A 13,873-nucleotide genomic window follows, 5' to 3' on the forward strand; every position below is an offset into this window, starting at 1 on the left:
AAGCACATCTATTTTAATAAGAGAAATTTCAGGAAAAAATCCTTTATTGTAGAATCACCACACTAAATGTAGAATATTTTAAGTGTATAATCAATTTGCTTCCATTCTCAAAGTAACTTTTGATTGGCTAGCTCTTGAACTTTTAAAATTCAAGTTCTGAATTAGTCTTAGAAATATAGTCCACATTTTTCATAAAATTGAAGAAATTGGGGATAGAATAGGCCTGTTTTCATAGCCTATTAAACACACACAATTGCTTATGTGTTTCTATTGCCTGTGTTTTTATGTGCTTATGTGTTTTTATCTAGTCTGACATTAAATAATCTGGGGCTCAGAATGCTTGCCTATGAAATGAAGGGTAAAAAAATATTCAGGATATTCAACCAGTATATCAGAAACTAGAAGTTTTTTTCAGAAATGAATTTACTCATTTGGTACATATGTAGTGAGCTGCTATTATTTCTAGGACATCATGGTAGAAATTATGGGTGTAATAAAAAAAAATAAGCAAGGTATTATCTCTGGCCTAAAATAATTTATAGTCAAATAGTAGGTCATATGTAAACATATGATCAGTGCAGTATAAAATGGTGTAAATTGGTGCAAGTTCCAGGAAGATTTAGGTTACTTCCAGATTGCATCAGACAAGATTTCTAGGCCCTGGTAGCATATAAGCAGTGGCAGGCCAAATGAATGAGGTTAGGAGAACCTTCTTCATGGGGGTGCCGAGACAGGGGAAATACAAGATGGGTACAATGACAAGAATAGGTTAACCTGGTAAAGGTCATAACTTCTGAACTCCAAACTGGGACACATGGCTGACAGTTATGAAGTTATAGAATGATGAAGGTAGGATTGAATATTTGACAGCAGGATTGCCAAACAACAAGGGATGTGTAATTTGCCAAGGATGAGTTAATTCACCTTCATTGAGTTTACTCTCCTAATTTCATGTTAGAAACAGCTCCTGTTAGTTTGGAAATCTTGCTGTACTTTTCCATGTGTTAGAATATATTTCACAAATAAATTTGTATTGCAGATTCTTATTCTTTTAATGTCAGATAGAAAGTCATGTTGACATGAGTAGTTATTTTAGAGACAGAGAATAGTGTACACTTACAGAGTCAGCCTGCTAACCTAAGCAGTATCATTCTGGCAAATGAAAAATAGGTGACAGCATGTGCAGGCTCCTCTGCCATGTCATTCTGACTTAAACATAGATATGATTAGGATATTATATAATTTATTCAGCATAAGGAGCCACCTTTATGGATACAGAAGTACCCAAGACTTTTTAGGTGTGAAGAAAAACTGCAACCTCCATATTTTTAAAACTCTTTTCTTTTAAAATCTTATGCACTAGTGGGTTAGCAGTTTTCCTTATACAAATGGGTGCATATCCATAAGTATTTAGAAGCATACAGTTTTTCTTAGGAAAAAGATTCCCATATAAATAATCATTCATTAGAATATAGTAGAACCTTATTTGATCTCTGTCAGGTTATTTCTCCAGGTTTTCCATTTTTTTCAAGATTTTATTTATTTGAGAGAGAGAACATTAGTGGAGTAAGGGGCAGAGGGAGAAGCAGACTCCCTGCTGAGCAGGGAGCCCAATGTGGGGCTTGATCCCGGGACTTGAGGATCATGACTTGAGCCGAAGATGAATGCTTAACCAACTGAGCAACCCAGTCACTCCACCAGCTTTTCCATTTTGAGCAATAGTTAAAAGTGAAGAAGATGCTAGACCCCTTGTGCTCATGACCTAGATCTGTCTTAAAGATCATGTTTTCTTTTAGACATACTCTTCACCCACAAGAGATATATTGCTTTTCACTCCTTGGACCACATTCCTAATCCTATTCATCACCATCCTTTAAGGCATGTTCTCTTCTCTGTACTCTGTCTTGCCTACCACTTTACTTCTCCTATAACCACTTGCCACCCATATTGCCTCTGCTGCCATGTCTGTTTGAAGGATCTCTGATTCTGGTTTTCAATTGCCCCTGTGGCTGCCATTTCTGCCATGGTGGTTTCAAGACCAAGTCAAACTCATCTGATACCCAGTCACTTGCTAAACCCATCACATGGCCCAGAATAAGCTAACCAAGGAAGGGGATGCCAAGTGAATTATCTGACGAAGCAGACTGTTCAGATTTTCATGTAGACCATACCCTCATCAATTCAAATTAATTATGGTTGTACAAATTTTATAGTATTTTATCATTATTGTGTGGTTCTTTAAATATTTTAATACTGGTTTAAGACAGTAGTGCTGAGGAGACTGATTAAAGGAGAGCTTGATAATTATTCTGAAGGATAGTATGCTCCATGCATTTCTCACAAAATTGTATAAAACTAGCACATTTAAATCTACATAATGCTATGAAGGCATATTTTTATTAAGTTTAGTCTAGGTAGATAGAATAATGACAAGTGATTGCTATAATGAAATTCTGGTCTCATTTTGAAGGCACAGAGTATTATTAAAATCATTAAGGTATATTAACTAATACTTTCTGTCCATAAATTTATTAGTTTTAGACACTGCATATTTTTATTCCTCTCCATCGCTACTGCCTTTCTTCATAATTTGTATAGAATGTACCCTAGTTACTGTCCTAGAAATGCCACCCAACTAGCTCATGCTAGCACATTTTAAATTTACTTTTCTCAATCATGTTGCCAAGAAAAAAAATTTCAATAAAACTTGGAACATGATGCAGATATTGTGTTATTCATTTATGTATTTGAGAAGCAAGATGGATTGCCATTTATTACAATTTAAAGGCTGAACTACTAAAAGTTTTCATGCATCATTTAGCAATATAATCCTTTTTATTTCTTTTTTCAGAATAACTACTAAATTTAAATTTTTTGGTTAGGTGTCACTATGCCGACAGAAAAGTCATCTTGACTTTCAACTATTAATTTTCTAAAAGGAAATAATCATTCTATGGAGAAATGATTTGTGATTCAATTTTGTCTATTTGTAAACTTTGAATCTTCCTTACAGAAATAGAGATACTAAAGAAAAGTTTGACAGTGTCCCAGAGAAAAAAGACATGCCTTGAAGAGGAAATGAAAAATCTGAAATTATTGTCAGATGCAGCCACATTGAGGTCTCAGCAGATTCAGACATCCAAACAACAGGAAGTAAACTTGCAAACCAGATGCCATGACTTGCAAAAAGAAGTACTAGGTAAAAGATAATTGTTTTTTGCTGTTGTTAGCAACTAGCCATAATAAAATCTTACCTTAGTTTCTGTTGCAAATATGCCTAATTACTAGTAACTATGTCAATAATTGTGTCTGTGATCCGTGTTTACTATCTTCCCTTCCCATTTTGCTATTTAGAGTGATGAGACTTAAGTTATATGCCTCCTGTTCTTAAATTGTACAGATAGTCTCCTGAGTTTTCCTACATTTAAGTCATTAATACATGTAAGATGTGTTGTTCATATGGTGTGAGATGTGGGGGTCTAATTTTATTCTTTCCAAGTGGATAACCAGTTGTATCAGTATTATATATTAAATAATCCATCCTTTCCACTGAATAGTACTATCATCTGTCGTATGTTAAAATTTTATATATGCTAATAACATTGATTACTGTGTTCTCTGTTCTGCTCCACTAATTAATTTAAAATACCAGTAATACATATTCATTCGAATGTAGTGACTTAATAGCATATTCTCATAGCTGGTAAGTCTTTTCTCCCTCCACCATTCTTAATTTTTAAATATATGTTTGGAGTTATTCTTTGATTTGAACTTTTTAAGATCCTTTATTTACTTCTAACCCAAAGACTCTAAATAGTTATCTGGTAAACTCTTTCTCCTCCAGTCTTTATACTTTTATTACAGATTCGCAAGCAGTTATTCTTCCACATAAACATTAAGGCAATTCATTTAATTCTAATCCCATCGGGGATTCTAGCTGGAATTACATTATATTTATATAGTAAATTTTGGAGAATTGACATTTTAGTGATAGCCTTTTTAATATTATCAAATTTTCTCATTCAAGAATATAATATGTCCTTTCATTTCTTTAAATTTGTTTGTTTTCAAATGATTTCATAGTTTTATTTGAATGTTTCTTTGTCATGCTTGTTAAATTTATCACTATCAAGGTTTTGCATCTACTATAAATGGGATATTTTTTCTATTTCAGCCTCTTAATGTTTGTTTTTTTGTTTGTTTGTTTTTTGGCGTAAGAAGGTGTTTTTATTATAGCACAGGGACAGGACCATGGGTAGAAAGAGCTGTATGGGGATTGTGAGGAGTAACAGGTTCTATACCCTTTAATTAGTAGGAGTTAGGGATAGTCTGTAAGGAATTTGTGCATGTTAAAAGCAAGGTCTCCGGGATGTTGGAGGGCTTGCTATTATTAAGATAAGGTTGCTTTAGTTTTCAGTGAAACATCAACGGTAAGGCAGCCATGACTTCCTTGAGGAATGTCACACTCTGCATGTCTCAGGGATTTATCAGAGGGCTGCCAGTTTAAGGAGAATATTTTAGTGCATTTCTCTTGCCTTTGTTCTCCTCATCATTTATCTCGTGAACAATTTTGACCCTTAAATTTTTCAGGTTGCTGAGGGTGAAAGATTTTATCATCTGTAACTTTTTCCTGATGAATACGGGCGTAGAGATGTTCCTACCTAGGAGTCAAGATTAGTCAGTTGGGGATACAGGAGTTATGAAAGGCAGAGACAGCTGAATCCAAGGTAGACAGCCTATATGAATCTTCTTGAGTAGAAAGGATCATCTGTCAGCTTGAAGTTATGGCACTGAAGGAGTCTTGGCACTGTGTGGAGAGACATTGGAAAAAAAAATGATTAAAATTATTATGAGAAAAAGAAGCCCAATAAAGAGATCTTTGATAGTTGACTAAAATCTTCCTCCAGGCCAGGAATTTAACCAATTATTAAAGGAGAGGGAGGGATTGTTTAAAATGCCAGTTTGAATATTTATATCTTTTAGCAATTCTGTTACATTTTTATGATAATCTGGAATATATACATAGCATTCTGTTTTTATGATGGCACATGTTCATCCTGTGCAGCAGTTATAATATCTAATGCCATTTTATTTTAGATAAGTGCTTTATGAATGAGTTATTTCAATGTTTAATAATGTAATGCTATTTTGAGAGTCACTTAAGGCTTTAATTGTGGAGCAGGTGGTGTTAGCCATCATATGCACTGTTCTGTTTAGCAAGCAATCAGATAATTAATAAGAAGCACTTTCATGGGAACAAAAGAAAAATATAGGTTAGTGGATGGAGCAAATTACAAACCGTGTCTGAGTTTCCAGTACTGCCAGTGAGAAGATTTTCAGATGTCAGGTTTGAAGCATCCTCAGACAGATTGGGATCAAGCAGTGGGAATCAGATGAGTTTTTCTCGTTTGTAATTTAATAACTCTGGTGATCCTTTTGAATGGTCCATAGTGCAACAGGCACAAAGATTGTGTATACATGAGTTCTGTGGCAGTTTCTTTGAAACTACCCTCAAGTTGTCCAGCATCAGTTTTCAGGGCTTTAGGAACAAGAGCAGTTTTAATTAAGAGAATGGAAGAAGATTGGAAGTCTTGGTACTTGTTGACAGAATAAAAAAAACACTACTGATTTTTATGTATTTGTCTTATATCCACCAACTTTATAAAGTCCTCATATTAATTCTAGTAGTTTTTTACTAGTATCTCTTCGATTTTCTAGTTTTACAATTATACTACCTGCTCCAATACCCCTGAAAAAGAGTTCATCTGTTTTTCCAGTGTTTATATCTGTTATTTTCTTGTCTTGCTCATATCTTTTTAAATTCATATGAACTGAAACTGTATTAATGATGGTGACATTGAGCATTTACATCTTCTTCCTGATCTTAATTGAAATTATTGATGTTTTGCCACTTGGGATTATATTTGATGTTTTTGGCAAATATTTATTTTTAATTAACTATTTTACTTCTGTTTCAATTTTACTTAGATATTTTATAGGAAATGCTTTTGGATTTTGTTAAACACCTTTCAGCATCTGTCATTTTAATAGTATGTCTTCCCCTTTAACCAAATGGTAAAATGGATTAGTATTATTGAATTTCCTGATATTGAAGCATCTTTGGTCTCATGGAATAAGCTGTATGTCATTTAGTTTTTAAATATATCATTTCCTGCATGGTTATATTTTATTTATAAATTTGGTACTTATATATTGATAAGCGAGATTGGTTTATAAATTTTTCTTTATTCGGAGACACTGATTTTATCAGAGTTTTGCCTAAAATTAAGTGACTATCATAAGTACTCTGTTTTACTTTATTTTATTTTATGTATTTATTTATTTATTTAAAAAAAGATTTTATTTATTTATTTGTCAGAAAGAGAGAGAGAGAAAGTACACAAGCAGGCAGAGAGGCAGGCAGAGAGAGAGAGGCAGGCTCCCTGCTGAGCAAGGAGCCTGATGCGGGACTCGATCCCAGGACCCTGGGATCATGACCCGAGCTGAAGACAGCGGCTTAACCCACTGAGCCACCCAGGCGTCCCTATATTTATTTTATTTATTTGACAGAGAGAGGTGCAGCAAGAGAGGGAACACAAGCGGGGCAGTAGGAGAGGGAGAAGCAGGCTTCCTGCCAAGCAGGGAGCCTGATGTGGGGCTCGATCCCAGGACCCCAGGATCATGACTTGAGCTGAAGGCAGGCAGTCAACAACTGAGCCACCCAAGTGCCCCATAAATACTCTTACTCTTAAATATTTCCTCTATTTGTGGTTAGGCCTAGTTTCTGATTTTTAATCTTGTCTATTTTTGTTTTATCTTTTATTATTTATCAATCTTGCAAAACCTTTATTTTTTAGTCTTTTCAAAGAACTAACCTTTGTATTTTTTATGCTTTTCATTACTTTTATTTTCCATAACATTACTTTTTACTTCTTTGTTAATTTCCTATTCCTAGTTTCTTTTTTTTTTTTTTTTTAAAGATTTTATTTATTTATTTGACAGAGAGATATCACAAGCAGATGGAGAGGCAGGCAGAGAGAGAGAGAGAGGGAAGCAGGCTCCCTGCTGAGCAGAGAGCCCGATATGGGACTCGATCCCAGGACCCTGAGATCATGACCTGAGCCGAAGGCAGCGGCTTAACCCACTGAGCCACCCAGGCGCCCTCCTAGTTTCTTTTTGTTTGTATGTTTTTATTTTGCAGTTTTCTGAAGGGAGTACTTAGTTCTTTTATTTCTCATCTTTTTTTTATTTAATAATAAAATCATATAAGGGAGTAAGTTTTCCTTTAAGTAAAATTTTCTCTATGTCATATTTTTAATATGAATTATTCTCCTTTTCAGTGCTGTCTAAATACTGTGTAATTTCTAATTTTTTTCTTTGGTGAAAGGGTTATCTAGGAGTATATTTCTTAATTTCTGAGTAGTTAATTATTTGGGGAAGGAGTTACTTTCTTATTTATTTAACTTGGGGGTATTCTGAGTAAATAATGAGGTTTATAATACCTTTTTGAATTTGTTAAGCTTGCCTTTATGTTGTGTACATAATCAAGTGTTATAAATGTTCCTTAAAAATACAAAATAATTCTCAGCTTGATGGATATAAGTTTATCTCAGTTAAGTGTAAGATTATTGGGTTCTTTTCTTTTAGACTATAGATGCTCTGACTTCTAGCTTTCAGTGCTACAAATGAGAAGTCTACTGTAGCTCTGATCCTTTTTCATTTAAAGGTAACTACTCATTCTTTTTCCTGAAAGCTTTTGTTATATTTTTCTTTTTCTTGTTTTTTTCTCTTTTTTTCCCATTGGGCCTCAGTTGGATCACTCATAATCCTTGGGTCATGACACATATGTACTGGCTGGGACTTTATATATAATCTTGAATAGAAGGGTAATGCAGACACCCTTGTCTCATTCACAGTTTTATGAAAATATACTGCAGAATAACTTTGGAGTTTAAGTAGAAATTGAAATTAATGTAAAATAACTAAAGAATGACATTAAAAAACTATATTATCAAAATTTGTGGGGCACAGCCAAAGAGGTGTTTTGAGGGAGATGTATAGCTTTAAATAGGGATATAAAAAAAAAGAACAAACTCAAAATACATAGAAGAAAAAATAATAATAAAAATAAGAGTGGCAATCAGTGAAATAGAAAACAAAAAGGTGATAAAGAAGATAAGCAAAATAAAGCATTGATTTTTTTTTTTAAACTAACAAAGTAGACCTTTGACAAGTTTGGTCAGAAGATGAAAGAAAACACAAATGAAAAATACAAGCAATGAAAGAGAGGCAATGTCTACAGATAAACAGTAAAAAAATAAAATAAAACTGGATGCTGTTAACAGTACACCAACAACTTTGAAATCTTAAACAAACATACTATTAGAAAAATATCTTACCCAGACTTACTCAAAGCAATTAAATGGTCCTATAACTACTAAAGAAATTGGATCAATGTCTTCTCACAGAGAAAAGACCAAATTTTTTTTCAAGTAAATTCTACCAACTTTCAAGGAACAAAAGTTCTTAATTTTATACAGGCTTTTCTAAACAACTGAAAACTGGGGACTATTTCCCAAATAAGTCTAAAGGCCAAGGCAACACTGCTACCAAAATCAGACTAAGAAATATTAAAGGAATATTATAAGCCTATTTATAATATGAATGTCAGTGTAACAATTTCAACTGTATGATATTTGTAAAAATATTTTGAATCACCTAAGTGAATTACTTATTTATAAAATTAAATGAAGTTAAATAAACAAAAAAAGTTAAATAAACTCTGAATGCCATGCTACTTATTTTAGACTTGAAGAGGACAAATTTAAGATACATTTGCTAAAATGTGCATTTCACACTTATAATAACTTTCTTCAAAATGCACGGTTTTGGGGCACCTGGGTGGCACAATTGGTTTAGCATCTGACTGTTGGTTTTGGCTCAGGTTGTGATTTCAGGATTGTGAGATTGAGCCCTGCAGGGGTCTGCACTTAGTGTGGAGTCTGCTTGAGACTCTCTTCCTTTCCCTCTGCCCCAGCCCTTGTTCCCCACACTGCCCCACCTTTCTCTCCCTTATAAAAACAAAACAAAACAAAACAAAAAAATGCAATTTTCCTTCAAAACAAAGATTTTCATTTTTGCTTCTCTTTTATTTCATCCTTTTAATCTGGCTTAGAAAGTAAGCAGTTTCTTGAATATTATAATTTCTTAGAAGAACAGTAAAACATTAGAGAATGTGATATCTTATATTCTTTTAGGAAACTGTAATGTATATATGTTACCTGATCCCCTTACTTCCTTCTTTGGTTCTGAATACTGGTTGATCTTGGAATGAATTCTTAAAGCTTCTGCTGCTTGGTGTCAATTGTTCTTGGGTCAACTCCTGGGAAAAATATATTTTAAAAATAGTCTGAAAAGTAAGAACCATGTTTGGCCACCTAGCCCTAGCATATTAGGTATGTTATTATAGGAATGTGTTGCAGTTTTAAAAAATAGCAATGTATATTTTTAGAACACAATACCAAATTCAGAAGGTGAATCAGATTTTAAGGTAAGAATCATTATTAACAAATGGGGAAAAGCAAAATTATGTGATAAGTGGCATAGGGATAACTAAAACAAAATAAATCAAATACTCATAAATCAACCTCAAATTCAGTAAGAAAAAAATAACAGGATAAACTAGTACCAAAAAAAGGTTACAGAACTTATCCAAATCATGGAGTGATAAAACAACACTTTAAAAATTACAAAGGGTAAGATAGGCAGATTTTGCCTTTAAAAAATATAAAATCTCTAACTTTAAAACTGCCAAACCTCTTTGTTTTGTTGACTGTTTCCTTTGCTGTGCAGAAGCTTTTGATCTTGATGAGGTCCCAAAAGATCATTTTCACTTTTGTTTCCTTTGCCTTTGGAGACATATCTTGAAAGAAGTTGTGTGGCTGATATCGAAGAGGTTACTGCCTATGTTTTCCTCTAGGATTCTGATGGATTCCTGTCTCACCTTGAGGTCTTTTATCCATTTTGAGTTTATCTTTGTGTACGGTGTAAGAGAATGGTCGAGTTTCATTCTTCTACATATAGCTGTCCAATTTTCACAGCACCATTTATTGAAGAGACTTTTTTCCCACTGTATATTTTTTCCTGCTTTGTCGAAGATTATTTGACCATAGAGTTGAGAGTCCATATCTGGGCTCTCAACTCTGTTCCACTGGTCTATGTGTCTGACAGTACCATGCTGTCTTGGTGATCACAGCTTTGTAGTAAAGCTTGAAATCAGGTAACATGATGTCCCCAGTTTTGTTTTACTTTTTCAACATTTCCTTAGCAATTCAGGGTCTCTTCTTATTCCATACAAATTTTAGGATTATTTGCTCCAGCTCTTTGAAAAATATCAGTGGAATTTTGATTGGAATGGTGTTAAAAGTATAGATTGCTCTAGGCAGTATAGACATTTTAACAATGTTTATTCTTCTGATCCAAGAGCATGGAATGGTCTTCCATCTTTTTGTGTCTTCTTTGATTTCTTTCATGAGTGTTCTGTAGTTCCTCGTGTACAGATCCTTTACCTCTTTGGTTAGGTTTATTCCCAGGTATCTTATGGTTCTTGGTGGTAAGTGGAATCGATTCTCTAATTTCCCTTTCTGTATTTTCATTGTTAGTGTATAAGAAAGCAACTGATTTCGGTACATTGACTTTGTATCCTGCCAAATCACCTAAAGATAGAAGATGGACAATAAAATGTGTGTATCATATATGTTATGCAAAGAGTTACAATCTGTATCATATAAAGAATTTATTTAACTATGTGTGAAAACTCCCAAGACCTCAAGCAGGCAAATGACTGAAAAACAGAAACAGAGGAAATATAATAAGCACAAAATGCTTGATCACTAGTAATTAAATAAACAAAAAATTATCTTTTTAAAAAATTAGTACAGAGACTTCAATGATAAAGTTTCCCTTCATTTGATGACAAATATTATGTATTTTTATAACCCACAGAAATGTTTGTGATCAAGTAATAATCTTATTGAGAATCTATGCTTGGGAAATGGAAGACAAAAAATCATTTATATGTAAAGATCATGTTTTTAATAGTGAGTGATTAGAAATACTTTATCTGCAACATTAATGAAATGGGTAATAAATTATCATATACCATCACCTAAAACATTATCCAGACTTATAAAATGACAATATGAACATGGGGTATCAACATGGGAAATACTATAATTGTAATATTACATAGTAAAAGAACTGACAAAATTATATGTACCTTACAATTATGTCAAAATACATATATTCATGAATGGAAACCAGAAAGCATCATGAAAATATTATTTTTATAAGTTTTAGAGTGATAAAAATATAAATGATTCTTCCCCCTCTTTTAAATTACTCTCATGTTATTTTAATTACCTTTCTTCAAAGACGAAAAAAGAACTGTACACATCTTTTAAGATTTAGCTCACATTCCACTTCCTACATTAAAAAACCTCACCAAAACATTGTAGTACTAATTAGTCATGGTTTCTATACTCATTAAGACCTCACCTTCATTTAAGTACAGCTATATTCAAATCAAAAGTGCAGCTAGAGACTCTGATCTGTTCAGTACTGTATGTATAGGTTGTTTAGTTATGGCTGCAATATAAACTCATCTAAAGGTCAGTGTAATTACAGAGCAAAGTGGCACATAATTTCAAGAGTAAATTAAGATTTCATTTCTGGTGCTGCTGAATAGGTTCACTCCATGGGTAACACCTGAACTATGTTAACAGAGAGAGAAAGCATGTTAAAAGGCTGTTACATCTCTCTTGGTTGAAACTATTTAAAATTGGCAGGTCAGAGTAGACAGGATCATTAAAGCTAAAGATGACTCTAATGATCTCAACTAGTGATGACAAATAGAACTTCCTATGAAACTACCTATGAAGGGCACTGGGTTTGGGGGATTTTGTTTTGTTTATTCATTTGTTTGTTTTTATCACCCCCCCCCCCCGCCACACAATCTTATGCCCATTTTAGAAATTGTCAGAACATTTATAAAAATGTTCATAAATGTACCTCTTGCTTTATCCACAAACAGCCTTCTAGTGAACTGATTGTACCAATGTATCCTTTTTTCCTAATTCATTTTTCCAATATGGTTACAATGGTTTAAGAAAACTACAAGTGTAGGAGAGACAGTCAAGTTTCTGTCTCAAGTCTTAGCAGTGTTGTATCACAAATCTGGTAAACTTTCTTGGGGTTTTTCTCAGGTGTCCTCACCTCCAGGGACCCAAACCTGCCCTCTTGCTCTCTTCCTCTCACTATTTTCTATTTGGGATCATCTGATTTTATTTCTGTCCACTGTCCATGAACCTAGTCATTAGCCTCTTCCCACACCTCATCTCTTGTCCCTGGGCTGACCATGCCTCTGAGTTTAACTTTATTTTTTCCACAAGTGTTTACTGGACATTGACCATATGTGGCCAACTGGCCTCATCGTTGCTTTGACTTCTGGTGTACAGGTATTCTTCATCTCTTCATGGGTCTTCACAGGATTTCTGACTTCCTAACTCCACACTGGATGCATGTGCTGGCACTCTTTAACTTTAGCCATTCTTGACAGATATTTTTCTCTTCTATATTAAGAATAGACTACAAATTTCTTTAGCTCCAATTTTGTTGTCATTCAAATTATTTTTAGTTGTGCTTTTTCTGCCATCACATGGCATTTACTTTCATAATTTTCATGAACTTTAACACTCTTACTTTTTATTCTGCTTGCTTTTAAATGCATGCTTAATTTTTCTCTTACTAACCAACTAATGTCCTTAAGATTTTCTCCTTTCTACATAATCATCATCTATAGCTTTTCCAACTTATTAATGTCTTTTCAGAAATCATGTCAACCATTTGCAAAGAGGCAAAACCAGCATATCACAGTAGATATCTTCTCCCCAGATAAATGACTGAATTAACATAATGGGCATAGCATTTTAAATTTTCTTTGGGCAAATTAAAATAAAGGCAGACTAATATATCATTCATCTCATAACTCTTTCTGTGTCTTATTTTTAAGAAATGTAATAATTTCTCAAGGAAACAACAGATAGTATTTAAATTCAATTTGGGTGATCGCTGTAAATGTCTTATTGTTTATAATCCTAAATCCAGTTCTAAGCATTTGCATGGTTTATGATCCTTTCTGTGAATCATTTTACTGGGCCTCCATTGCTGCAGAACTAGCTTTAAATGATAAGCGTCACAATACAGCTTCCTTTCTAATACTAGTTGAACAACTTCCCTCCTGTATTCCTTGCCTAATTCTCTGCTCCACCTTCTGCCTTTCTTTATTTCCTTCAGAGCATTCATTCAGACCCTATACTATATATTCTCCCTTGTCCTTCAATCAGCTTGTTATTATCCATGCTCTTAATAGTTTCTTATTCTCTCTTAGATTCTTTCTCTCATTAAATGAGCTAACATGTTATACAGTTGACCTTTGAACAACAGGTTTGAATTGCACAGGTCCACTTATATGCAGATTATTTTTCAGCCAATATTATTGGAAATATTTTTGGATATTTGGGCCAATATGAAAAAACTCACGACAAACTGTATAGGCTAGAGATATTGCAAAAAATACAAAAGTTAGGTATGCCATGAATGCATAATAGATATAGATATACATACGTAGACAATAGTCTGTTTTATCATTTACTACCATAAAATGTGCACAAATCCATTATAAAAGATAAAATTTATCAAAATTACACATACAAACACAGACCATATATTATCTTTTCATTTTTGATGTCTAGTGTTAGTAACACATATGACATCTATGGTCTCTTATAGCATATAAGAAAATATTGAAGTGGGT

At 33.5% G+C, this 13,873-nt stretch overlaps 1 protein-coding gene across 2 annotated transcripts in view; it reads left to right on the plus strand.

Moving 5' to 3' along the window:
* Positions 1-13,873, plus strand: part of LEKR1 (leucine, glutamate and lysine rich 1) — a gene marked incomplete at its 5' end in the record, with an annotated part of 163,734 nt that overhangs the window by 72,511 nt on the left and 77,350 nt on the right. For both annotated transcript variants that reach the window (XM_082750521.1, XM_082750522.1), the window contains one exon: positions 3,014-3,199. In XM_082750521.1, coding sequence (XP_082606647.1) covers positions 3,014-3,199 — 186 coding nt within the window. The remainder of the gene's footprint in view (positions 1-3,013; positions 3,200-13,873) is intronic.

This window comes from Mustela nivalis (genome assembly GCF_964662115.1).
Source record: "Mustela nivalis genome assembly, contig: HAP1_SCAFFOLD_1232, whole genome shotgun sequence".
Taxonomy (NCBI): domain Eukaryota; kingdom Metazoa; phylum Chordata; class Mammalia; order Carnivora; family Mustelidae; genus Mustela; species Mustela nivalis.